The 24,459-nt window shown below is 44.0% G+C and overlaps 1 protein-coding gene across 1 annotated transcript; it reads right to left on the bottom strand.

Moving 5' to 3' along the window:
- Positions 1 to 79: 79 nt before the first annotated feature.
- Haus7 (HAUS augmin like complex subunit 7) lies at positions 80 to 23,971 on the bottom strand. Its single transcript, XM_034484679.2, has 10 exons — positions 23,769 to 23,971; positions 22,912 to 23,027; positions 20,539 to 20,606; positions 16,623 to 16,684; positions 12,434 to 12,525; positions 11,808 to 11,966; positions 11,575 to 11,671; positions 10,897 to 11,106; positions 9,926 to 10,040; positions 80 to 337 (listed from the first exon to the last, which is right to left on the bottom strand). Exons 1-10 carry the CDS (start codon positions 23,868 to 23,870, stop codon positions 267 to 269), a joined length of 1,092 nt encoding a protein of 363 aa, XP_034340570.1. The 5' UTR covers positions 23,871 to 23,971; the 3' UTR covers positions 80 to 266.
- Between the last annotated feature and the right edge of the window lie 488 nt (positions 23,972 to 24,459).

The raw sequence follows: 24,459 nt of genomic DNA on the forward strand, positions 1-24,459 counted from the left end.
AGGACAGGAAGGGAGGTTGAGCATCCCAGGCCAAAGAAGAGTATGACATATAGAAACAAACAGTAGTCCGAAGGCAAAGTCTCAGGACATGAGTTCCTTTTATTTCTAGCTTCCCTGTCCTACCCATCTCTGCCTACCTTCTCTACCTCCCTCTTCTTCCTTCCCTTCAAACTGCAAGCACCAGACAAGTAGAAATCCATGCAGGTTATGAATAGGACTGGAACTGCCCCTTCTGACAGCTCCAGAGAGGGCTTTATACCCCCACATTATCTTGTGCCTCTGTGAAATCTGTCAGTGAGGATCTTGTACTTCTGTGTTACTTCATCAATCCTGGCAGCTGTACAGAGAAAGAAATATGAACAGTCAAGTGAGTAAAGGGCTAGTAGGCTTGAAAGAGGCAGGAGTTGGCAGTCTATACAAAACCCATTCCTTGCTGCCTTCCTACCAGAGCCTCTGTCCTCCCTATTCTGCTCAGGCTCTCACTAGGCATGACCAGGTGGTAGAAAGGAAAACTCACACCTGGTCCTCAAGGGGCGGTGGAGTGGGGTGGGGCACAACTTCTTCTATGACCCAGAAACACTGATCAGGGAGCAGCTAACTTCTAATAGGACCTCTTGGCTGGTGGTACTAACTAGGCAAGCATCTTGGAGTCCCTGACTGACTCACACTGACCATAATGCATGTCGAAGTTCAGGCTAGGCTGGGTCCCTGCCACCTCAAAGCCCAGAAGTTGTTTCAATGGTGAGTTATTTTAAATCTGATACCAGTATGTGCACACAGTAACAAAGCCAGCAACACAGAACTGTTCTAAGGCTTTTAGAGCAGTTGTTTTCAACCTTCCTAACACTGCAACCCTTTAATACAGTTCCTCATGTTATAGTGACCTCTAACCATAACATTTTATTTTTATTTTATGTGCATTAACATTTTGACTGCATATATTTAGGTACACTATGTGCATACTTGGTGCCTGAGGAAACCAGAAGAAGATGCTGAGAATCGAACCCAGGTGTTCTGAAGAGTAACCAGTGTTTTTAACTGCTCAAATAAATCCTTAAAACAGAAACACATGTTAAAAACAAACAAAGGAAGAACTTGAATTGGACAGAAATTTAATTACTGAGTACCTAGTAATTGTCTGGTCCGGGTCCTGGAGGTGGACGCTTTTACAGGATATGTCCCCCAAAGCAGTGGTGTTCAAACTGTGGGTTGTGACCCCTTTGGGGGTAAACTCTAACCTAACCTTTCTAGCCTCACATATTTCTTTCATGTATGTGCACACACACACATACATGCCCTTAAGCACATTTGTGGAAGTCAAACAATAACTTTCATTTTTTTTCTTTCAAGCTAACTACTTTTTAAAGATTTATTTTATGTATGAGTGCTCTATCTGCATGTACACCAGCACGCCAGAAGAGGGCATTGGATCCCATTACAGATGGTTGTGAGCCACCATGTGATTGTTGGGAATTGAACTCAGGACCTCTGGAAGAGCAGACAGTGTTCTTCTTAACTGTGGAGCCATCTCTCCAACCCTAAAGAACAACTTTCAAGAGCTGATTCTTTCCTTCCACTTTGTGGATTCTGGGGATCAAACACAGGTTGTCAGACTTGCCAGCAAGTGCCTTTACCAAATGATCTATCTTACCCCACCACATTTTTCTAATTCCACATTAGACCAGACTGGCCTAGAACTTGACTTCCTGACTCAGCCTCCAGAATAATGAGATCACAGGCATGTCAGACCTGGTATTCCCAACAAAAGTACAGGCCCATTACTTTTCCTACCAGTTTGTCTACCCTTTCTGTCTTTTGATAAGGAGGGAAAGAAAGCTCATAACCCATCCAGCCTGTCCCCTCTCTTCCACAGTCCCATTGTTAGCTATACTTTCCCTTTTGCATGTCAAAGTTATCAACATTGACATTATTTTCCCATCACAAGGATAGCTCTGGAGCTTAAGACTCACAAGGTAAGCCCATCCTAAACAGCACCCAAAGGATCCTCCCCCCTTTGCTGTTAATGTTTCCAGTGGTATCCTCGTTAAAGAGTTACCCTATGGCAAACTGTGTCCCTCTGAAGATGATAGTTTGTTGGGTTCTGCTCTGCCCTTCTTTTGTGACATCTGCCTTTATCAATCCCTGAGTGTTGCTGGAATCTAGACCCTGGACCTCAACCTATCCTGAGCTATCAGCCCAATGGCTCACACTTTACTACCTGGAAGAAGGCCTGCTTTGCCCTCACATGTGGACTTTAGCAGTTTTCAGTCTCTGGGGCTATTCCTGGGGCCACATACTGGCTTTCTGTCTTAAAGTTTTGGTCTTGTACCCTAGTCATGCTATAGCAGGGGTGGGTTCTAGACTAATTATTTTGGGTTCCACCTGCTCTGGACTTGAAATAAGGAGCCCCCTGCTTTACTTCTGTTTCTGTGGATTCAGCTTCTGTGTCCTACAGCTTGTGCTTACTCTCCCATCTCACTTCTGATCCTGGAGGCTCACTACCTCAGGTAGGTATCACTGTCTGTCTTCTGGTCTTTCCTCTCGGCTGGGCTTTCACAGTTACCCAAGCACATTTGTCTGTCATGTTGCTTGGAAGTTTTCCAAAAACAATTTCCTGTGTTTCCAGGTCTTCTCTCTTCACCATACTGGTTCTCTATACCCTGGCCCGGCCCTGGAGCTGGAGTGTGGAGCCTGAGCAAAATGTATTCCCCCTATGCTGTTCAGAGGTTTGCACCCTTTCCTGTGAAGGAGTCTTGAAGAAGAGGTCCATAGAAAGCAGTAATGACTGACAGGATGATTCAGCTTCAGAAAGAAGCTGAAAGGTCAGCCCTCATCATATGGCCCCTCAAGACTTAACATAAGCTTGTTTGCTTATTCACTGCCATTGTTTTCTCCACAGGCCATCGATGAATTCTGTTCTTTTCTGGGGCAGCTGCTAGGCCTTGAGAACATAGTGGTTATTAGTTGGTTAGATCTACTATCAGAGCATCTGCCTCCAATATTCTCTGGGGCTGTTATATCACTTAGCTATTCTGTAGGTCTGAGAATTTGTTCGCATTTGCTATCTACCTTCCACACTTATGAATCTCTCTCCTATCATTTGTGCCTTCTCCTATTCTCAACTCTGGCAGGGCCACTTTGTCTCCTAAATGTGTATGTATTGCTACAATAGTATCCATTCACACAATGCCATAAGCCAGGAGACAAACAACCTTTACATGAGCTTCTTACTTAATACTCTGGGACATATCACTAACAGGGCTCAGCTATAACATCTGGATCAGTAAGAGGGAAAATGATACAGAAACATACTTCCCCCAGATAAGGGGAAGGTTGTTTCTCATAGAGGCCAAAGCCCATAATGGGTCAGATAGAAAATAGGCAGTGAAAGGCTCAAGTAGCTTTGGAGTGGATATGGACACTGGTCCTTTTCTCTGGGCACATCTAGTGTCCAAGAATTTGTCTCAAAGCAAATCAGGAATTCATACTGATAAGAGCTGAGTCATGATCCCAGCCCTGCTCTACTCACCATCTTCACAACACTGAGCCATTGGGAACCAAAGGATAGGATAGGAGTGCCCAGCTCATACTGCCAAGCTTACTACCAGTACTAATATGCCCTAGTCACCAGTGAGCAGGCACACTGTTAAGGCTATTAATGATCATGATTGTAGAAATGATAGCATAGATTATGAATAATTTATTAATATAATTATATGGACTGCAACGAGAGCCACAGTGACAGTGGTGATTAGGGTAAATGCTACTATAATAAATTTTAAGATGGAGGATCCTCTTGCAGCTCAATAAGCAAAAAGAGATTCCCAAGTATCTAGTATACATGTGGCAGGTGGATGCCAGAGCAGAACACAGAAAGAAAGCCATCAGCCAGAGAGAATCCCAATCAAGGCCTAGTTGTACAGGCCTATAGTCCCAGGTATATAATCTCAGCTACTACAGAAGATGAAGGAGTAGTATCACAAGTTCAAGGCCAGCCTGAGCAACTTAGTGAGACCCTGTCTCAAATTAAAAATTAAAGAAAGAAAGAAAGAAAGAAAGAGAGAGAGAGAGAGAGAGAGAGAGACAGAGAGAGACAGAGAGAGACAGAGAGAAAGAGAGGAAGAGGGGGAGAAAGAGGGCTTGGAATATATTCAATAGCAAAATACATGGGGGCAGGGGGTAGTTCCCAAAGGGTACAGCATAAAGGCTATGATCTAACATCACTACTTGGGGGAAAAAAATCAGTAAAAACAATTATAGTCAATTGCTTTACTTGTTGTTTACTGAAACAATCAAGAAAAATAATACACAAATTCAAAATCTTGGAAGGAAAAACTAGGGAATAAAGGCTGGGGAGTACTGCTGCAGCACTGTGAAAATGCCCAGAAGGAGGCTCCAAGTCCTCCTCCTGGCTGACCCTGAGACTCTGAGACAACAAGAAGTAGAAGAGAAAGAAGATCTGCCAACTGCTTAGCAGTTGATGAACAAAGGGAATCTAGGAAATCCAGAGACCAAAGTGCTTTAGGTTGTTAGCTATAATTTTAAAGGCAAGTGGTGAGAAAATAAATTTTTAAGAAAAAGTTTATGACCCAGCAATTCTGCTTTAAACCTGAGAGAATCAAAAACATATTCACACAAAAAAATCCAGCAGCATTCATATCAACTAAAATGAAGGAATAACCAGTATGTTTCCCAATAGATGAATAAAGCAAAAATATTTATTCATCACAGACATATCAGCCATACAAAAGAATGAAGCACATGGATGAACCTCGAAACCATGTGCTCCATGAAAAAGGATAAGCAAAAGGACATATTCTATTCAATTCCATTATAAAAAAAATGTCTAGAAGAGGCAAAACTATAGAGAAAGACAATAGATCAGTATATGTCAAACAAGCATTTTTCTTCTCTCTTTCTTTTCTTTTCTTCTTTCTTTCTTTCTTGCTTGCTTGCTTGCTTTTTTTTGAAACATGGTCTCACTATGTATCACTGGCTGTCCTGGCACTCACTCCCAGAGATCCACCTGTCTCTGTCTCTCAAGTGCTGGAACATGCACCACCACACCTGGCTTCTGGTATAGAACTTATTAACTAGATGGTTCACTGTTAGAAAGAGTAAGTTTTACATTATGTGAATTATAGCTCAGTAAGACTGCTATTAAAATAGGACTTGAGTGTATCTCACTTGTGCAGCATATATGAAGCCCAGATTTAATCTCCAGTGAAGGGAGGAAGGAGGAAAAACAACTTTTATCTCATGGGTTTACTTTGCCATTTTTTATGATCTCTAAGACATAAAAAGAGATAGAGAGAGAAACAGACTAGAATAGAGAACTCAGAGACCTGATGACTAACAAAGGTGATAGGTTTACAGCCAATGGGGAAAAGAATGAATTTCCATTAAGTGGTACTAGGACAGATGTGTATCCATATAGAATAGAATGAAACTGAACTCCTGTCTCATACTATACAACAATCAACTCTGGAAAGATTTTTAACCTAACCACAGAAGTAAATGCTAAAAAGCCTTGGGAGATAATGTGTCAGAGTAGGAATGCTATCTACAATAAATACAACAGATTCTATCCATAAAGAAATTATGGCTACATTTGACTACATGTAAATTATACAACCAATGACCACACACAAAAGTTATCCAAAGATAACGCACATTTTGGGGGGAAAATATGCATGCTACATTAAGCATCCCAGGACTTGTGTGTACCATATATGAAACAAGCTGAAAATTAATGAGAAAACAAGTGTTTACAAGCAAGATTTCGACAGGCACTTCATAGAAAGGAAAGCTTAAATGATCAATAAACATATGCAAATATGCAACTCTGTAAGTACTCACTGAGATACAGAATAAACATGCAGCAAAATGCTGTTACACATGCCTTAAATATCATCAACCAAGCCATGTCATAGCTAGAGCTGATGAGGACATGCAGCTATGATACATCACTGGTGCCAGGCAGTGTGTCAGGATGGAGTAATTCTCCTCCCAGGAAGACATCCTGGAGAAACTGGCACGTGTCTACACAGGGAGATATGTTCAAAAATGCTCAGGGCATTAGTATCTATAAGACTCTCAAATTGACTGAGTGTGGAGGCTGACACTGTTATTTCAACACTGAGGAGGTTGAGACAGGAGAAGTGCTATGAGTCTGAAGCTAGTCTAGGCTAGACAGTGGGTTCTAGGTAAGCATGAGCTACTATATCAGGCCTTATCTCAAAATCAAACAAAGAATCTTCAATTGGAACAAACCCTAAAGTCCAGAAAGAGTGGGATGAAGAATATTTATAGCACTGACAGCATAGTATGGCACAGGGTCTGCTGGCTAGTTTTATGTCAACTTGACACAAACTAGAGTCACTTGGGAAAAAGTTGGAACCTAAACTGAGAAAACATCCCCACCAGATTGATTGATAATTGATATGGGAAGGCCTGGCTCAATGGGTGGTGCCACTCCTGGGCTGGTAGTCTTGGATGCTCTAAGAAAGCATGATGACTAAATCAGTTAGCATCACACCTCCATGGCCTCTGTATCAGTTCCTGCATCTAGCTTCCTGCCTAAAGTTACTGCCCTGACTTCCCTCAGAGATGAACTGTGGTGTGGAACTGTAAGATAAAATAAACCCTTTCTTCCCCAAGTTACTTATGACCATGGTGTTTTATTACAGGAATAGAAACTCTAATACATTGAGTGAGATGTAGCACTATACAACAGGATCAACAAACCAGGGTCAACTGCCTATTTTCATAGATGAAATTTTACTGAAACACAGCCACACCCATTAATGGAGGTACTGCAGGCCTTTCATTGCAGCACTCAGAAGGCTGAAGCAAGAGAATAACCATGAATTCAAGGCAAACCTGGGCTATATAGAGAGAACTCAACTAAAAAACAAATAGTACAAAAACAAACTTAGAGAGGAGGAGATAGGTTGAAAATAAAATTGGTACAATTTTGCTTCTATCTAATAACAATAATATAAAAAGAAAATGATAATAAGGAAAAGAATAGCAAGAAACTGATGAAAATTCTCACACCCAGGACCTATGGTTGCCAGAGTGTGGTTTATTTTTACATCTACACATTTCTGAGTTATACCACTTTTCAGCCAAGAATGCTGGAAGCACTTTTTTTCCAAGGGAAAGAAAACAAACATTAAAAGAAAAAACTAAGTGGCCAGTCTTCTAAGGGTTGGCCCAACACAGAAAAAAGAGGCCCTGTGTGATGGTTTGTATATGCTTGGCCCAGGGAATAGCACTATTGGGAGGTGTGGCCTTGTTGGGAGTAGGTGTGTCACTGTGGGCATGGGCTTAAGACCTTAGCTGCCTGGAAGTCAGTGTTCTTCTAGAAGCCTTCAGATAAAGATGTAGAACTCTCAGCTCCTCCTGCACCATGTCTGCCTAGATGCTGCTATGCTCCCACCTTGATGATACTGGACTGAACTTCTGAACCTGTAAGCCAGCCCCAATTAAATGTTGTCCATGTAAGACTTGCTTTGGTCATGATGTCTGTTCACAGCAGTAAAACCCTAAGATAGAAGTTGGTACTGGGAGTGGGGTATTGCTGTGATAGGCCTGACCATGCTTTTGTTTGTAAGAATGTGGATTTGGGGACTTTGAATTTGGAAAGCAGTGGAATGCTTTAAGTGGGGCATAATGGGCTATCCTAATAGGAATATGGAAGACTTTGTTGCTGAGAGTAATTTGAACTGTGTAGACCTGGCCTAAGGTTTCAGAGGAGAAGATTTCAGTATGTGGCATACAGACTGTTTTTATGGTATTTTGGTGAAGAATATGTCTGCTTTTTGCCCTTGTCTGAAGAGTCTACCTAAGGCTAAAGTGAAGAGATTTATATTAATTGCATTGACAAAGGAAGTCTCAAAAAAGCCCAACAGCGACTTTGTTCTCTGGTTGAGTCTCATGAAGAGCATCTTGAACAAGCATAGCAAGCTGAGAAAGAAAAAATATAAAGTATGTGGTTTGACTATTAAAGGGGCACCAGGAAATGAAATGGAACTGAACCCTATGTTCTAAGACATAACAGATTAAGGGATTTGGGAGCAAGATCCTACCTAGCTAAATTTAGATCCAGGCATGGTGGTACACACCTTTAATCCCAGCATTAATGGAGACAGAGCCATGCAGATCTCTGAGTTCAAGGTCAATCTACAGAGCAAATTCCAGGACAGCCAAGCTTGGGCAGTGAGGGAGTTGGAAAACAGAAAGCTAATAATAGAATAAGGGTGCCATATTCCAGCCCCAGAAGGCAGCAGAACATAGCAGCTTCAGCCATATGGCTCTGGTGAAAAATATAAGGGACTCCTGGGACAATTGATGCTGGTTAGCTGGAGGTAAGAAATTAGTGGTGATTAAAAAGAGACCAGCATCACTGAGGTGAAATCTTCTGGGAAGTGTTTTCTGAGAGCACAAAGAAGCTGTGTTCCAGAGATAGCCAGGGTTGTACCTCATGCTGCAGCTGGACTTGGTAATATGTAAGAGTCACCCAGGTGGTACTGGTTTTGAAGGCATGAAGGGGTCATGAAGAGCAGCTGAGGCTTGGCACTGTGAGAGACCATGGAAGGCCATTGGTGAAGGTGCAGCCTCAGTTGCAGTTGATAGCTCAGGACCGAATGGGTCATGCAAAGGATTTGAGGCTTGGCACCATGAAGAGAGCCTATGAGAGGCTATTGGTAAAGCCTAGTTGTAGCAGAAGACCCAGTGTATTGGAGATGCCAGTACCATGGGATGATCACCAAGAACTGCAGCAACAGTGGAGTGGATCAACCTGAGCTTAGAGTGCTACAGAGGGCAGAGCTGGAGAAGTGACAGCAGCCCTTCGGAGGAGCCCAGAAGCTCATGTGTGGATCCCAGACATTGAAACAAAAGCTGTAACACTGAAGTTGCCTTGGAGACCCCAAGATGTTCGAGATGCCATAGCCGTGGGCTATCTGCTGAGGAAAGCTGCTAACAGGGAGTAGAACCAGCCCAGGAGAAAGAAGATTGTTGCTGTCAACAAAGATGAAAAAGGAGTCAGAGGGACTGAAGAGATAGCTCAGTGGTTAAGAGCACTGACTGCTCTTCCAGAGGTCCTGAGTTCAATTTCCAGCAACCACATGGTGGCTCACAACCATCTGTAATGGGATCTGAAGCCCTCTTCTGGTGTGTCTGAAGAGAGAAATGGTAAATGCATAAAATTTCTTTAAAAACCTTTTTTAAAAAAGAAAAGAAAAAGGAGTTGGAGATATGAAAACTGCTTTGTCATCAGCCATGGAGATGCAGAGTCTGTAGTTTCCCAAGCTGGTTTCCTGTCTTGCTTTGGGGATTATAGTTAAGTGATTGGATGAATCTCAGAAGAGACCTTGAAGTTTGAACTTTTAACATTGATGAGACTGCTATGGACTATGGGGACATTGGAAGTTGGACTAAATGTATTTTGCATTATGTTATGTTTGGGTATGGCCCCCATAGACTCTTATGTTTAAACAAGCCTATGGGGGCCAGGAAGTGGGATGTGATGGTTTGTATATGCTCCACCCAGGGAGTGGCACTGTTAGGAGGTGTGGCCTTGTTGGAGTAGGTGAGTCACTCTGGGCATGGGCTTTAAGACTCTCACCCTAGCTGCCTGGAAGTCAGTATTCTGCTAACAGCCTTCAGATGAAGATGTAGAACTCTTAGAACTCTGCCTGCACCATGCCTGCCTGGATGCTGCCATGTTCCTGCCTTAATGATAATGGACTGAACCTCTGAACCTGTAAGCCAGCCCAATTAAATGTTGTCCTTTACAAGACTTGCCTTGGTCACGGTGTCTGTTCACAGCAGTAAAACCCTAACTAAGACACCCTGCCATGGAGTAGACCTGGGTTAAGTAGGCAAGGACAGTGGCCCCTCAGCCCCAGGCACTTACCTAGGCTTATCCCAGAGTTGTTGCTGCTCCAACAGTTCGGCTCTCCTTCCTGCCTCCTTGCTGCTTCCATAGCTTCAGCAGAGGTGTCTGCAATCTCCATGACTGATCTCAACAACTGTCAAGACCGAGAGGGCACACAAGCCTTAGTGAGGCTAGTCTGACATAGAAATGGCATCTGTTGCTTTCCACCCAAGCTTATACTGAAGCCCCCAAAGACAGCCAGCCAACAGAAAGAGGCAGAACTCTCATCTGGAGAGTTGCCCTTCAAACCTAAGGCTCCTTTTTCCTCATTCAGTGGGGATTCTACACTATTGTGTTACTTTGGCAGCCCTCAGTTTTTAGTGACATGCTAGCACTGCACATTGTACCACCTGAGCAAAGCAAATGGCAGATGGGAAAAGAGATATCCTACAAAAAAAAGTGCCTTTGTGATAAGAGCTTCCCTCTACTGGCAGAGTCTCATGAGAAACTGGGAAGGCTTGAGTTTTCTTGTTATAACCTAAAATCAACATCATGGCACTGTGAATCAAAGCCGGAGTTACACACATTGTAGCTACAGTAATGAGAATTAGTTCAGCTACTAAGCCTGGCCTAACTTCAGCATAGACACCAGGACATCATACTGAGTCAAATAGAATACAATGCAAGCAATATATAAGCTTCCCTAAGGATAAGAGAAATAAGAATAGAAACTGCCTGGGGGTGGGAGGAATCTCTTGGAGAAAATGTCCATATCAGCTTTCATCACCTCCCCAAGGTACCAGAAATGTTTGTCCTCATCTGACAAAGGTCTCATCACACCCAGAGTTCTACCATGTAACTGGTTGAGGAACCCAGGCTAAGCCCTCTCAAGCTCTTCCCCAGCCTGTACACTTGACATCAAGGGTTGCTAAGGTCCTGAGCCTAGGCCTGGTGGGCATGCTTTCTTGAGGTACTGGGCAGCACAGAGTTGGGAGGGGGAGGTATCTTACTTGGCCACAGGAAACCAGACTCTGATAGACAGCTTGGATGATGGGGCCGCTTGGGTGCAGGCTGGGTACTGGGCGTTGGCAGCATTCACCTAGCTCATCATCATAGACTTGCAGGAAGGCCAAGATGAGCTGGTAGAAGTCAGAGATGACCAGACGGAGTTTCTGGTCTATAGTGCTGGTGTCAGTCCCTGCTTTATGCTGTGCAAAGCACTGCAAAATGAAGAGTGATAATCACTTGAGGCTGCCCTGCCCATCCATCCTAGGTTGTCACCAGCCCACATAACATAGCACAAGTTGATATAACATGGCACAAACTGACAGGAAGAAAAGTCTCCATAAAGAAAGAGACGGGGAGGGTATGAATGGGGCCTCAGCCATGAGGCTAATGTTTGCACAGACCTCAGACTCCACAGTTTAATATCTAGCCTGGCCAACAGATACTAGTAGGGCTGAATTTGAGACAGTATGTGAAGGCATGCAGGTCAGGCCTGGTGCATGGCTGCCATCTGAAGTATATTCTTTCCTTTCATGCTCAGAGCCTTAGCACCTACCTCCACACTCCTGTTGCATCTCACTGAAGCCTTACTGCACACCAAGCTGAGGGGGACACCACTTTCCCTAGTACTCAGCAGAGCCTGATCCCCAAGTCCCACAACCCCCAGAGCTGGTACCCTTCACCTGGTCTCGGAGTGTCTGAAGCTTAGTAGTACTCTCCTCCAGCTGCCTGGCCAGATCTGCCACCTTCTCTCCCTCTGACTGGGCAGAGGGGCCAGCCCTACAGAGGATAAAAGGAGGGACACTGTCAGCTCTCTCCTACTGCTGCTATAGGCAGTAGGCCACTGTGAGGTCCATCTTACTGAACAGAAGCAAGAAGGGGTGGTACTAGGACTAGAGCCCTCCAGGACACCTACTTTGGCAGGTCATCACATTGCTTGTTGAGAGAGGACTGCATGTCCAGGGGCCATGGGTCACTTTCAGGTTTCAAAACTGCCCCCAGGTTAGGGCTAGAGAAGAGCTCCCCAAGCAAGGCCTCATTCTTCTCTGTGGTGTCTTCAAGGTGTTCCTTCAGGCTGCAAAATCAGGACAGGCCCTGAGTACACTGTTACCAACAGGAATACTGGCCCAGCAGTCCCAAGGATGGGGAATTCTACTGCCTACATCCCTCCCAGTCTCTGCCTGCTTTGGCCTCTCTAGTACCCTCTTGTCTACAGATATCCAGGTGCTAATTCCCTTCCTATACGCCTAGGTTAGTTCCCCCAAGGCCTATAGTGCATGGATTTCAGGCCATGATCCAGCATCCTAGAAATACAACTACCCTTTACTGAGACACTGCCTGGCCTCTGAGCAGCTAGCCTAAACCTCATGATGGTGACTAGGGGGAGCTGTCTCAATTTATCAGTCCTATAATTCCTGGATCAGCACATGGCTACGGTCACCAGAGGGGGACACATTCCCTCACCACCCTACCATCTCCATAGGTAAGACTAAGACTAAGACCAGCTGTCAGGGAATTTGCCTGTGCCACTAACATCTTTACCTAGAACTACTGAAGCATCCAGTGGCCAGGCTCCGCATCATATCCAGTAACTTGTCCATGAACTGTAGCTGCTTCTGGGGACACTCACGGCCCTGGCAGGAAAAGCCACACACATTTGCCACTAGACCCAGCAAGGCCTTGCCAGCTGTTCCAGGTACCCAATCCTATGCTGCCCTTGCTGTGGCTAGCAGCAAGGGAGCTGGCCAGACAGTTCCTCTTCCCTGTTCCTGACCCCTGCTGGTAGCCTCTTGAACTGGCTCAGCAATAGCATCCTCAGATTTCTGCCACATTTCAGGCTGCAATGATACCTGGAAGACCACTGCAAATGCAAAATGCAAACTGTTGTCAAAACATATTACAGTGTGATTTTATCACATAGCCAGAGGGGAAGGCTTACTCAGTGGGTGGGTGGCATGCAGCAGGGTCTACTAAAGTAGAATAGAACTCACAGGGATCTGATGGTGGCCTAATCCTCACAGACACCTCCAAGTAAAGATCTGGTATCCTCAGTCAATCAATCTCTCCTGGCCAAGAATGGCAGAGGCCAATAGGCACAGCATGAGGCCTAGGGGTGGCCTGTTCTCCAGCAGGGCCTAGACTTTCTACCACAAAGGCCACAGGCTTCTGTGCACCAACTCATGCAGGACTGACCAGGTCTCCTGCCTGCCCATCTGCCCAAGTGATGCAGGGAGTTGCCCAGTGAAGAGTCCAAGGCTTGCCTTCTTCTAGAAAGTCGATGATCTCCAGGAGCAGATACTATCTTAGAGGCCATAACCACACCAAAAATTCCTGTGCAAATAAGGCACCAAGCAAGGCCTATCCCTTATCACCCAGGCCTGGCACACACTGTTCTGAGGAAGAAAAATCAAAGAGTCACTCAATCACCACTCCCAGCACCTTAGAAAAATCCCCTTCAAGAAAAACAAGCACTGAAAGCTGGTGCTGAATGCAGATGCTGAAGGGAAAGGGCCATGTTGCCCCTGGTGAGGAGTAGATTTGGGGGCAGTACAGTTCCAAGAATCGCAGTTCCAAAGAGACCCAAATGCTACCTCATGACTGAGTTAACAAGACCCACTCCAAAGCTCCCAACTCATGTCCTTAACCTGACAGTGACTTCTGGGACCCTTTTACTCTTTCTTGTTGACTCAACTTCACCATTTTTCTAAGAAAAACATCTGCAGAGCAGTCTTGGGTAGAGGGTCAATACACTGTTTAAACTGGAATCAGTCCAGCCCAGAACACAAGAATTGCTCCACAAAGTCACTTACAACCCTTCTGGATAACCACGATCCAGGCTGTACAAACCCAGAGTGCTACAAGACTGGCCCTAGAGCTAGCCTCCAGCAGGCTGAAGGCCATTACTATACCATACCCTATCTGTCTCCTCTCTATTCTCCAGCAAAGGGCTAGACTAATAATCACTCTGGAAAGGTCTAGAGATATGGTGAGGTATAAGTCTTTGTGAACTCATTCTCCAGATCTTTCTAGAGTGCAATTGTTGGGTCTTGCCCCTGTCTATACCTTACTACATCAGTAAATCCAGTGGATCTGGCTGACTCCAACTTCCCCACTACCACTGCCATTCAAGATATCCGCTTACATGCCTGGCCACTGTTGTAACCTGCCAACAGGTCCCTGACAATCCACTCTATACATTAGCCATAGCCATCACTGTCAGAAATAAAAATAGAAATAGAAATTTATGTCCCTCAGCTCCAAGCTCCCCAGTCCACCATCCTGTATGTCCCAAAGCCTCCTCTGGCCTATAGAGGGTATCACATCTACCCACTCTGTTCTATCCCATCTCCTTGTTTTCATTCCACTCTACCCTAACCAGTATGCTGACAGTTTTCTGAACACATCAAGCACAGACTACTGCAGGTCTCTTGTACTTGCTGTTCTCCTAGATGTTCTTTTTCCATTTGGTTACAGTGTTTTTTTTTGTTTGTTAAATTTTAATTCACTGTGTTAAATTCTGTTAAATCAAATGTTAAAAATTTTAAATGTGGGGCTGGTGAGATGGCTCAGTGGTTAAGAGCACTGACTGCTCTTCCAGAGGTCATGAGTTCAAATCCCAGCAACCACATGGTGGCTCACAACCATCCATAATGAGATCTGATGCCCTCATATGGGTGTCTGAAGACAGCTACAGTGTACTTACACAAAATAAATAAATAAATTCTTAAAAAAAAAAAAAAAAAAAAAAAAAGAACACTGACTGCTCTTCCGGAGATCCTAAGTTCAATTCCCCACAACCACATGGTGGCTCACAACCATCTGTACTGGAATCTAAAGTCCTCTTCTGGTGTGTCTGAAGACAGCAACAGTGTGCTGATATGCATAAAATAAATAAATAATTCAAAAAAATTTAAATGTATAGTGCAGTGGTTGTTAGAATAGTCAAAGAGCCAGGAGGTCATTACCATAGTCAATTTTTAAAAATTTACCTATGTTATATGTCTGAGTGTTTTCCTGCATGGATATCTGTGTACCACATGACTGAAGTACCCAAGGAGGTCAAAAGAAGCCACTATATCCCTTGGAACTGGAGTTACAAGTGGTTGTGAGATACCATATAGGTGCTAGGAATCTGACCCACTCCTCTAGAAGAGCAGCAAGTTCTCTTAACTACTGAATCATCTTTCCAGTCTCATGGTCACATTTTATAAACATCTCTAGCACACCCAAAACAAACTCTAAACCCACTGATAGTCATTTCTTATTGACCTCTGCCTGAGCCCCTAACAATCACTATGTTCCTATCTTTCTTTATGGACTCGCCTCTTCTGAACAGTCCACAAACAGGAAATCTTGCAATATGTGACCATTTATTATGACCTTATACTACATTTTATTATCTGCTTTTCACTTAGTGTAACATCCTCAAACATCATCTATGTTATCACATGTAGCAGCAATGTCTTCTTTCTTAAAAATTACCTAACCAGTTGATGAGCATCTATGAACATTCACAGTGAATTCTGGTACATGTGTGCTAACTGTCTTCCACAGTAGCTGCATCATTTGTATCCCTACTAGAATGTATGAGGGTTCCTATGTCTCCCTAACCTTGTCAGCCTGTGCTATTTTCCTTCTAACTCTAGATATCATGGTATGAGTGGAACATGCCATTGCAGTTCTAATTTTCATTGGTCTTGTGATCAGTGATAAAAAGTATCTTTCCAGGAACTTCTTGCTGGCTTTTCCTTTCTGTCCTATTGCTAGTGAATCAGTCATGCAAGTAGGTTGTAGCTGGAGGATAGAAAAGGATAGTTCTGAGGAAATGAAAAGCTTAGAGAATGGCAGAGAAAAAAGAGATGAAGCAAATGACTCCAAAAATCAGTTTTCGAAAAGTCTGAACCAGACCTGACTATGCACAGATGACTGATTACTAAGCTAGGGGTGAAGCGAGGCTCAAGCCTTAGGGTGACCACTGGGTGGCGCATGTAGGATAGATGGAAAGAAGGTGAGCTGACAGTGGAAGTTCAGGCCAGAGAGGAGGGGTGGACCTGGCTGCATAAACTAAAGCAAGCCTAGAGCCTGCTGGAACATATGAATCTTTTCTCTCCATGAAATTTAACAAGATCCAAGTAACAGCCAACATGAGCAGGACAAAGCCACAATCATCCAACACATGAAAAACCACAAAGACCTCAACTTGCACAAGAAAAGCTGCTCATTTGATGCCAATCCGGGCATTATAGAAAGGCAGATGGACTGACAATTTTAAATAGTCATTAGAAAAATGCTTGAAGAAACAAAGAGAAGGATAGCCCACTGGATACATACTTGGGAGATAAAGTTATCCTTATCTGTGTTGGCTTACTGAGGTAACAAATATTCCCAAGTGAGGGAGGCCGACATGGGGCCAGTGACAGGAAGGAGATGGGAATTCTTTGTTCTTGCTGCTCATAATCTCTGTGAACCAGCTATACTTAAAAGCAAACCCTAACTGGAGAAAGACTAAACAGCACAATGGAATACAACCCCACCAAAAATGATTCATTCACTGGCTCTCTCAATTATCTCCCTGAAATATTTCTTGCAATGCTTAACCTAGGGATTCCTAGAAAAGCAGTCTTACCAGCCATGTAGGCTCTGGAGGCGGAAGCCTCTCCCATCCTTTCACCAGCCCAGGACAAAAAAACATGTGCATCTTCTGCAGGGACAGAAGAGGGTCCTTTCTTACCATTAGAAGATCCTGGTCATCTGGTGCACACAACATCAGCTCATGGCCTAGCTTCACCATCTCTGTTAGAATACAAAGACCTTGTCACTGTAGACCCACCCAAACAGAGAAGGATACAAGACATCCTAGCACTTAGAGCATATAGGATACTGAGGCTTATTTCCCCATGGCAGGGGTGGGGAGCACAAAAGACCAGATGGACCAAGTGTCTCTCATGGCCTATTCTCCTGCCATGCCATCTTAAAGGTGAATAAGACTAGACTACATTTTACAGATAAGGAGTCAGAGGCCCCTCAAGGAACACGGAATACCTAGCCACATCTTTGGGGGTATCCAGCATATCTTTACATGGCCATCTAGTATATAAACAAAGGCCAGAGGGCTTTGGAACAGTACCAGTGTTAGAGCAGTATCTTCACCCCTTCTCAGGCCAGGCTATATGCCTCAGCAGGAGCAAAGCAGGTACAAACCTGTATAGGACATGCTGGAAAAGATCCGCTGGAAGTAGTGTCAGAGTATCTATGTAACAACTCTGTGGCCCTGGGAATAATCTTCAGATGCCAGTATGCCTCCAAGCCAGCCTGCTTCAACAACAGCCCTTAAACCCTTCTGATCCTTCTGATCTCCTCTCAACAAATCCAGTAGAGCACACCTTTTTACCTATTCATTCCCCCAATATCTTGCCTCAGTTACTGTAAGAGCTGTGTTGCTGCCTGGGTGTTCACATTTTCATTACAGTATCCCCAGGGAGCCTGATGAACCCAATAAAGGGCAAAGCCTTCTTTGGAAGAAAAGCCAATGGCCCTCCATGACCTATAAGGCCTGGCAGGACCTATCCATGTCTCTTCATGATTTCCCATACCTCATTATCCCCTCTACCCCAGCCATCTTTATTCCTTACCCTTCCTCAAAGCTGCCAAGCATAGCCCACGTCAGTCCCTTTGCATTGGCTGTTCCCTTGCTATGGCTATTACTCTCAGCCGAGCTTAGTTCTACCCTTCTTGCCATCTTCTGTCAATAAAATCACCTTTATTCCAACTCTCTTTAAGTATCACCTTTCCCTTAACTGATAGCTTGCAGCCTTCTTATTTCATCATCTATGTTTCCCATCATTTAACATATAAGTTCCATGAGGGTGACACAGTTCACTGCTGTACCCTAGCACATCAAATACTGTCTCACACATCAATGAAACTAACGATTCTCTGTCCTTATGTCTCCTACTTCCACTCAGATAAGTACCCAACACACTCTGAGGAGGTGAACAAGGCAAAGGCCTTCATCTTCAAAGAAGGAAGTGAGGCTGGGTCCAGGGAATTCTCCACACTGTGGATGAACAAGGACAGCCTACAGGCCAGGACTTTCCCTATGTGTACCAGAGAACTCAGATCTCAATTCCAAGCCTATGAGGGAAACCTTGTCAGCAGGAAACACAGGTATGATGGGATGCAGGCCTGGTTGTTCTGAGACCAACAACCTACTACTACACCCAAGAAAACAACTCTCCTCAGATAATTAATTTGGCAATGCTGTTTGGTGTTGGGAGCTGACTTAAGCAGAAAGCGTCTAGATCAACTTTGCAGCCATCTGGAACCATATACCCTGATGAAAGACTTGGTTTTCAAAAGCCTATAACAGCTGAAGCACACTCTGATAAATATATTGTTTATCCCACATAGCTTGTTTTGCTGTTTAGTGACCTCAGCTGTATGGTGCACGTGGTAAAATGTTTTCACCTGTGTTCTCCTGCTTGTGTATATAAATACCTCAGAATTCCCTTCAATAAGAGAGACTTGAGAAAATAGAAGAGACTGAATCACACCCTGTCTTGTCTCCATTCTTCGCGTCTCTTGCCCCAAGAGCCACACTCTCTTTTGACCCAAAAGTGTTGAGGAAAAGTGTTGAGGCAGAGTGTGGGCCTCAACAGTTTGGCACACAGTTCAGGGCCTAAGTCCAGCTTACTCACACTGCAGTGGTCAGAATATACACAGGCTTCTGAAAAACCTAGCATTTTTAAATTTTATCAATGTTTGGCCATACTATAAGGAAGAAAAACCTAGCCACTTACACAGATAGCATTTTTTTTTTTTTTGCTCATCAACATTCATGCCAGGTTAAGGACAGTTTCTACCAAAACAAAACCATCAAACTAACATGGTGACAAGGCAAACCACATTAAAGAGCAATCAGGAGGCTCCTAGGAATGTCATATAAACATAATATGAACACTAAGAGACCTCTAATGACACCAGAAAGAACAAAGCTCTCTACCTTTCAGTAGTGTGATAGAACAACTATTGGTCCTGTAAAAAGCTTCCCATTCACTATATCATGGAAGGCCCTGATTCTAGAATGTCAGGAGCCATAATGGGACAAGCTAATAATTGGCAGATGATCATCCTGAAATGCTTGCCTCGGATTATTATATAATCTGCGACAAGTGTGCCCCATTAGCAAGGCTGTGGTGGATGTGATTTTAGGAAAGATTCCTGCTATTAATATGCTTTTCCCATTATTATTATTATTATGATGATGATGATGATGATGATGATGATGCAACAATCACTAAGCAATAGCACACCCCTTTACAGCAGATCTCTGCAGATCCACGAAGATGTACTGTCTTGTAGTGATACTATATAGACAAATAGATGACTTCTTAAGTCTTAATGATGATCCTGTAAGAATTCCTAAAATTATATCAATGATTACTAAGCTCTTTTATATTGGAACTGCTATTAAGTCCCTCAGGCATAGTCGAAACTGTAAAGAGAACTCTGCCAGTCTCCTGAGTGTTATCAGAGATAGTAACTGGACATTCTCCTGCTCAGAGCACATTCCAAGAAGTTGTAAAACAATTAATCAAGATCACTAAGGGAATCCACGATTTATTACAGGTACCAAGACAGAAGAGAAAATATTTGCCTGGGTTTATCTATACAAAACTCCACTAACTTCTTAAGTTATAGTTTCAAACTTTCTGCGAACCTGTGGAGCTAGACAGGTGATGAATGTCTAGCTAGATAATTATGGATATGCATGTAAACATTCTCTGTTGTAAACTTCTATTTCAATTTATGATCCTAATTTTGGTGTGAACTTGTGATGAACTTTGTAACATGTGATCATGTACTCTGAATTATGTATAAATACTGAAGACAAAGAAAAGGAGTGAGTCAGTTAGTTAGAATAGTGAGTTAGGTTAGTTAGAATAGAGTTAGAATAGAGAGTTAGAATAGAAGATAGAAATAGAGATAGAATAGAATTTTTCCCTTTTCCCAAATAGAAAAGAAGTTTTCCTTTTTCCCCACTTAGGACCTTTCTGCTTTTCCCCTTAGATATCTTTCATAGGAAACTTTTGACACTTAGTAATAAACTCTATATAATAACTTTTTCTTAAGTGTCTTTTCTTTCTGCAACCTCAGACTAGCAGATGCAACTTAGAGCCCAGAAGTTCCTGCTGAGATAGAACAAAGGCCACATTGCCTAATCCTCTGCTGTTAGGCTGCAGGTGTTAATCACCTAGCCTGCAGTCTCTTACCCTCAGAAGAAGTTTTTAGGATAGCACAAGGCTATTTACTTAACTCCTTGCTAGTCTTAGGGCTGGGGTGCAAATGCCAGTTTCTGGCCACAGGATCACTGTAGCAGGTCAGCTACAGTAGCATAGGGACTGCCTCAAGAAGAACCAACCGGACTGAGGAGGAGAAGAAAGAAGAAGCAGCTTCTCCCCACTTCACCCATGCCAGGAGTGCCCCCCCCCCGGCACTAGAAGGTTCTAATAATATTCACAGAGTATACACCATACAAAGTAAAACATTAGTTAATGGAAATTTCACAACTCAGTGAGACACTGTGACCAAGCTAAGAATTGCCCAGAATTTACCAGCAAATGCCACACTCCCATAAAGAGACCTACCGTGTATCTTCAAATCCACTGCATTTCCTTTCAGTGAGCTGAACTTGTCTTGCAAGGAGGGACAGACACTGTAGGAAAATAGCAAAGTCAGTCATGTGCCTAATTCCTCACCACCCCTCCGTACCTACTCCCTAAATTGAATTACTTGTACAATTGCTAAATGCCAGTGAAAAGCCACTTTAAAATAATTTATTTAATATCATGTGACTCTTACCATCAACTACTATGGGAAAATACTTGAGAAAAAATTCCCTCAGAAATAGAAATACTCAACGTTTCTCCCCCCCCCCCCACACACACACACACAAGTGATAGGTTCACAAGAAAGGAAGAGTGTGGCCATTTGCAGAGGAGTTTGACACCTAACTATTTGGCCTGAGTGTGAACCTGCTGGAGCACTGGCTTCCCATTTAGCCCTGGCATACCTAAGTCATCCCTTCAACTCACTTCTTCTCAGCCTGAACAGCCCTGATTATAAGGATTTCCAAGGAACTCTACAGCCTCTTTGGCCAAGGTGTCCTAACCTTTTATAAGACTCTATCCTGTTGGAATGAAAGCTGGCTGGGGCCAGAAGCTGACTTTCCTTTGGGTACTTCTTAAGCACATTTCTAGTCAGTGATCAACACAAAAACAGAGGTCAGTGAATATATAATAAAGGAGCAATGGTTGCCTCTACCATTGCTACACTCTTTTCAGAAAAGGTCATTTTATACTGTTTTCTTTTTTGTTTGTTTGGTTTTGTTTTTGGAGATAGGGTCTCACTATGCAGCCCTGGCTGTCCTGGAACTCCCTATGTAGACCAAGCTAGCCTAGAACTCACAGATATCCACCTGCCTCTGCCTCTTTCATGCTGGGATTAAAGGTGTGAACCATGGAGTCCTGCTTCATTATACACTTTTCAAAAAGCACAATTTAGTGCACAGTTTAAAGGAAAGATGTTGCAGGATATTTGATCACACTTTGAATCCTGAGATTGTATTAGTTATTGAAAAAACCCTGTTTCTAGTTGTAGTGTGGCTCGGCCTTAGCACACACTTTTAATCTCTCTGGCTGGAAAACAAAGATGCCCTTAGCGTACACCTTTAATTCCAAACAGTGAAGGTAAAATTAGTTTGTAGAAGGAAGCACCCATGTTTGAAAGTGATGTCTAATTGAGTGGCAGACAAAATGATGAATCAGAAAGATTTAACAGAATAGGATATGCCCAACTCTCACAAGGATAGGAAAGGAAAGCTACTTCAGAAAGGGCAGCATGTGCAGAGAGAGGAGGAGGCGACTTTTCTTGACAGTTATACAGAGACAGGTTGCAGAGAGAGAACAAGCTAGACAGAGGTGAAGACAGAATGAGCCAGAGGAGTCAGAAGGAGTCAGAAGATTAAAACATATTGTCAAAGTTAATATGAGGCCAAGCAGAGTGATTCAGGAGAGGCTGAGAGAGAGAGAAGTCAGATTGGCTCAGTCAGCTGGGAGAGGAGTTTGAGCCAGAGCAGCTGAGTTGATCCAACCAGCTACAGCTCAGTTAGAACAAGAAAGGATGGGCTTATTCAGCAGTAAGTCTCAGAGGCTGAAAACATCCTAGGCCTAGATAAGATTGTATGGAGGCTAGAAGCTTCCAGGACTAGGCCTAGGTTAGCAGACATAAGTAATAAGCCTCGAAGAGGAAAATTAAATCAGGTGAATAAAAGTTGCTTTTACAGAGAGATGAACCCATGCATAGGCTCCCAGTTTTATTTTTTAAAGAAGGTTTATTGTTATACCGCCCATCCATTCCTGTACATGCTGCCTATGCTGTTGTTTTATGCTACCTTGGCAAGACTAAGCTGGAATAGTGCCTGTCCCTTCATAGATGGACTAAGAAAAACCTTTGTTCTTTGCAAGTTGGAGTGGAAAAGAAGGGAAACAATCTAGAAGGCTTGTTTCTGTCATTGGGTTTCTGGGAAATGTCCCTCTCTGATCATCAGGTGCCCACCAAGCTGACAGTAATCACAGCTCAGTGACATGAACCACATCAAATGCCTCAACACAATCAAAAACCCAGATGTCCTGGCACAGAAAGGGCTTTCATTAAAGTCCATCTTGTACTGCCAGGGCCACCTCCCTACCATCTTGGTCATGGCTCAGTTAACTAATCAGCTGAGCTCTGCTTTAAGTTACTAGAAGGCCCCTATTGTGAAAGAGGCTCTGCTGACTTGGCTGTGCAGCCCTGGCCTTCAGGGGAAGCACACAGATAAGCTTAACAATGAGGCTCTCCAGTAAGCATCTGGCCTTGAGAGCTGCTTTCCCGGAGATGGCTTAGTTAAAGGACCCTCTAAAAGGACACATTCCCATCTCCCCCAAGACACTCCATGGAAAGGAAAGAACAGAGAACATTACCGTATACATATCCACTCCAGTATGTCCAACCGGTACTTTGAGGGCCTACACAGCAGTTCCATAATTGTCTTTGGTTCTGTAATATACAGACCATCGAGGAAGGGGCAGTTTACACCCTAAGCAAGGAAAAGGCAAGTCAGAAGGAAGCCTGTTACTGTAGGGTGGCAAAGTACTTCTATCAGTTTGTGCCCCTTTCTGGTCTTGTCAAAAGTTGAAGTCCTTCATCTTCACCCCACATTTGCTCCTGTGACTTGCTGCCGCATCACCGTTAAGTGTGTTCCCTCTAGGTTCCACGGCCACAAAACTAGGAACGTGCCTAAGAGTGGATTATGAAGACTAAGATTAAATCTGAGGGGCAGTAGAGGGAGACTGAAAGTGATCACTGAGTCAGTAGCAAGGGGAGACTGGAGGGAGGTTAGCAAGGGGGCCAAAGGGCCTGGGATAGCTTCCTAACTTAATAGGGTCATGTTCCTCACTGCTTCATGTACTTTAAACCCACCTGGAGTCCCTGTCTCTGACCCAACAAAACGGCAAGGTGTTCAGCCCATCTGTCCCCCAAACCCACTCCATCCACTTTCAGTTCTTTGAGATTGGAGCCTGCTTCTTTCGTTTTTTTGCATGTACTCCAAGTTCCCAGCCTCAATCTTGCAAAATTTTTGTTGGAACAGCATGAGCAGAGATCCGAGAACCCCAAAGACCTAAGACAGATGGTCCACAAGTCGCCCCCAAGGCTTTGGAAGGGCCTGCCACTGTGGACTCCTGTGGTGCGGTCAATGTTCACAGGAAGCTCCAAAAGGCGCTGGGACAGGGCCCTGCCTGGTCCCCTATCATGGAGCGGTTCCCCTGGCTCACAATACCTTCAGCTTCTCGAACACCTCCACAGCTGCCTTGACCACACAGTCATCACCCACATCTTCGTAGTAGCTGTCATCAGACCCGCCACCAGCCTTTTCCGCCATGTTTCGCGCTCTGAACTACAACTGGTTCACGCCCCCAAGCTTACAAGCCAAAGTCGCGCTGCTAAAAGCTCACCAGTTTCACCGCGCGGCAGGGGCGGAGTCAACCGTCAGGACTGGAGTCACAAAGGCCCACCCTCTTTCCCAAAGAGCCTTCCCATTGGGCTGCTGCTCGGTCACTGCCTGCGCGCGCCTCAGGGAGCAGAGTGCAAAGAGGGTTGGGCGAGAATAGTACAGAGGCGGGCTAAAGGCGGGGCTGGAGAGGAGGGATGGAGGGGAGGAGGCGGGGCGAGTAGGACTTAACCAAAACCCTAGTAGCTCCTTTTAGAGGTACAAGTAAGGCTCATCCAGGAGGGGGCGCTCCTACCTTGTTCGGGTTGTCTTTGTCAGTAGCTGATGGATCCTGACTGATGAAGGCAAGCTTTTATAGAAAAACTAAGACCATTTGTCAGCCCAGAGTTCTGTCTTGTCTCCTTTGCACACGAAGTAAGAAGAAAAGTTCTACTTCATTGGTTTACAAATGAGGATGAAAAGAGGCAATCATTTCTATGAAATTCCTAAAGTGAAGTCTGACAGGTAAATAAATGTTCCT

This window comes from Arvicanthis niloticus, chromosome X (assembly GCF_011762505.2).
Source record: "Arvicanthis niloticus isolate mArvNil1 chromosome X, mArvNil1.pat.X, whole genome shotgun sequence".
Taxonomy (NCBI): domain Eukaryota; kingdom Metazoa; phylum Chordata; class Mammalia; order Rodentia; family Muridae; genus Arvicanthis; species Arvicanthis niloticus.

Excerpts from the sequence above, each read along its gene's own strand:
- Haus7 (XM_034484679.2), bottom strand. The coding sequence starts at position 23,870 with ATGGCGGAAAAGGCTGGTGGCGGGTCTGATGACAGCTACTACGAAGAT. Across the intron at positions 11,107-11,574 it reads TTCAGACACTCCGAGACCAG|TGCTTTGCACAGCATAAAGC; the intron begins GTGAAGGGTACC and ends TTCATTTTGCAG. Across the intron at positions 10,041-10,896 it reads GTCTGGTTTCCTGTGGCCAA|TTGTTGAGATCAGTCATGGA; the intron begins GTAAGATACCTC and ends CGGTCTTGACAG.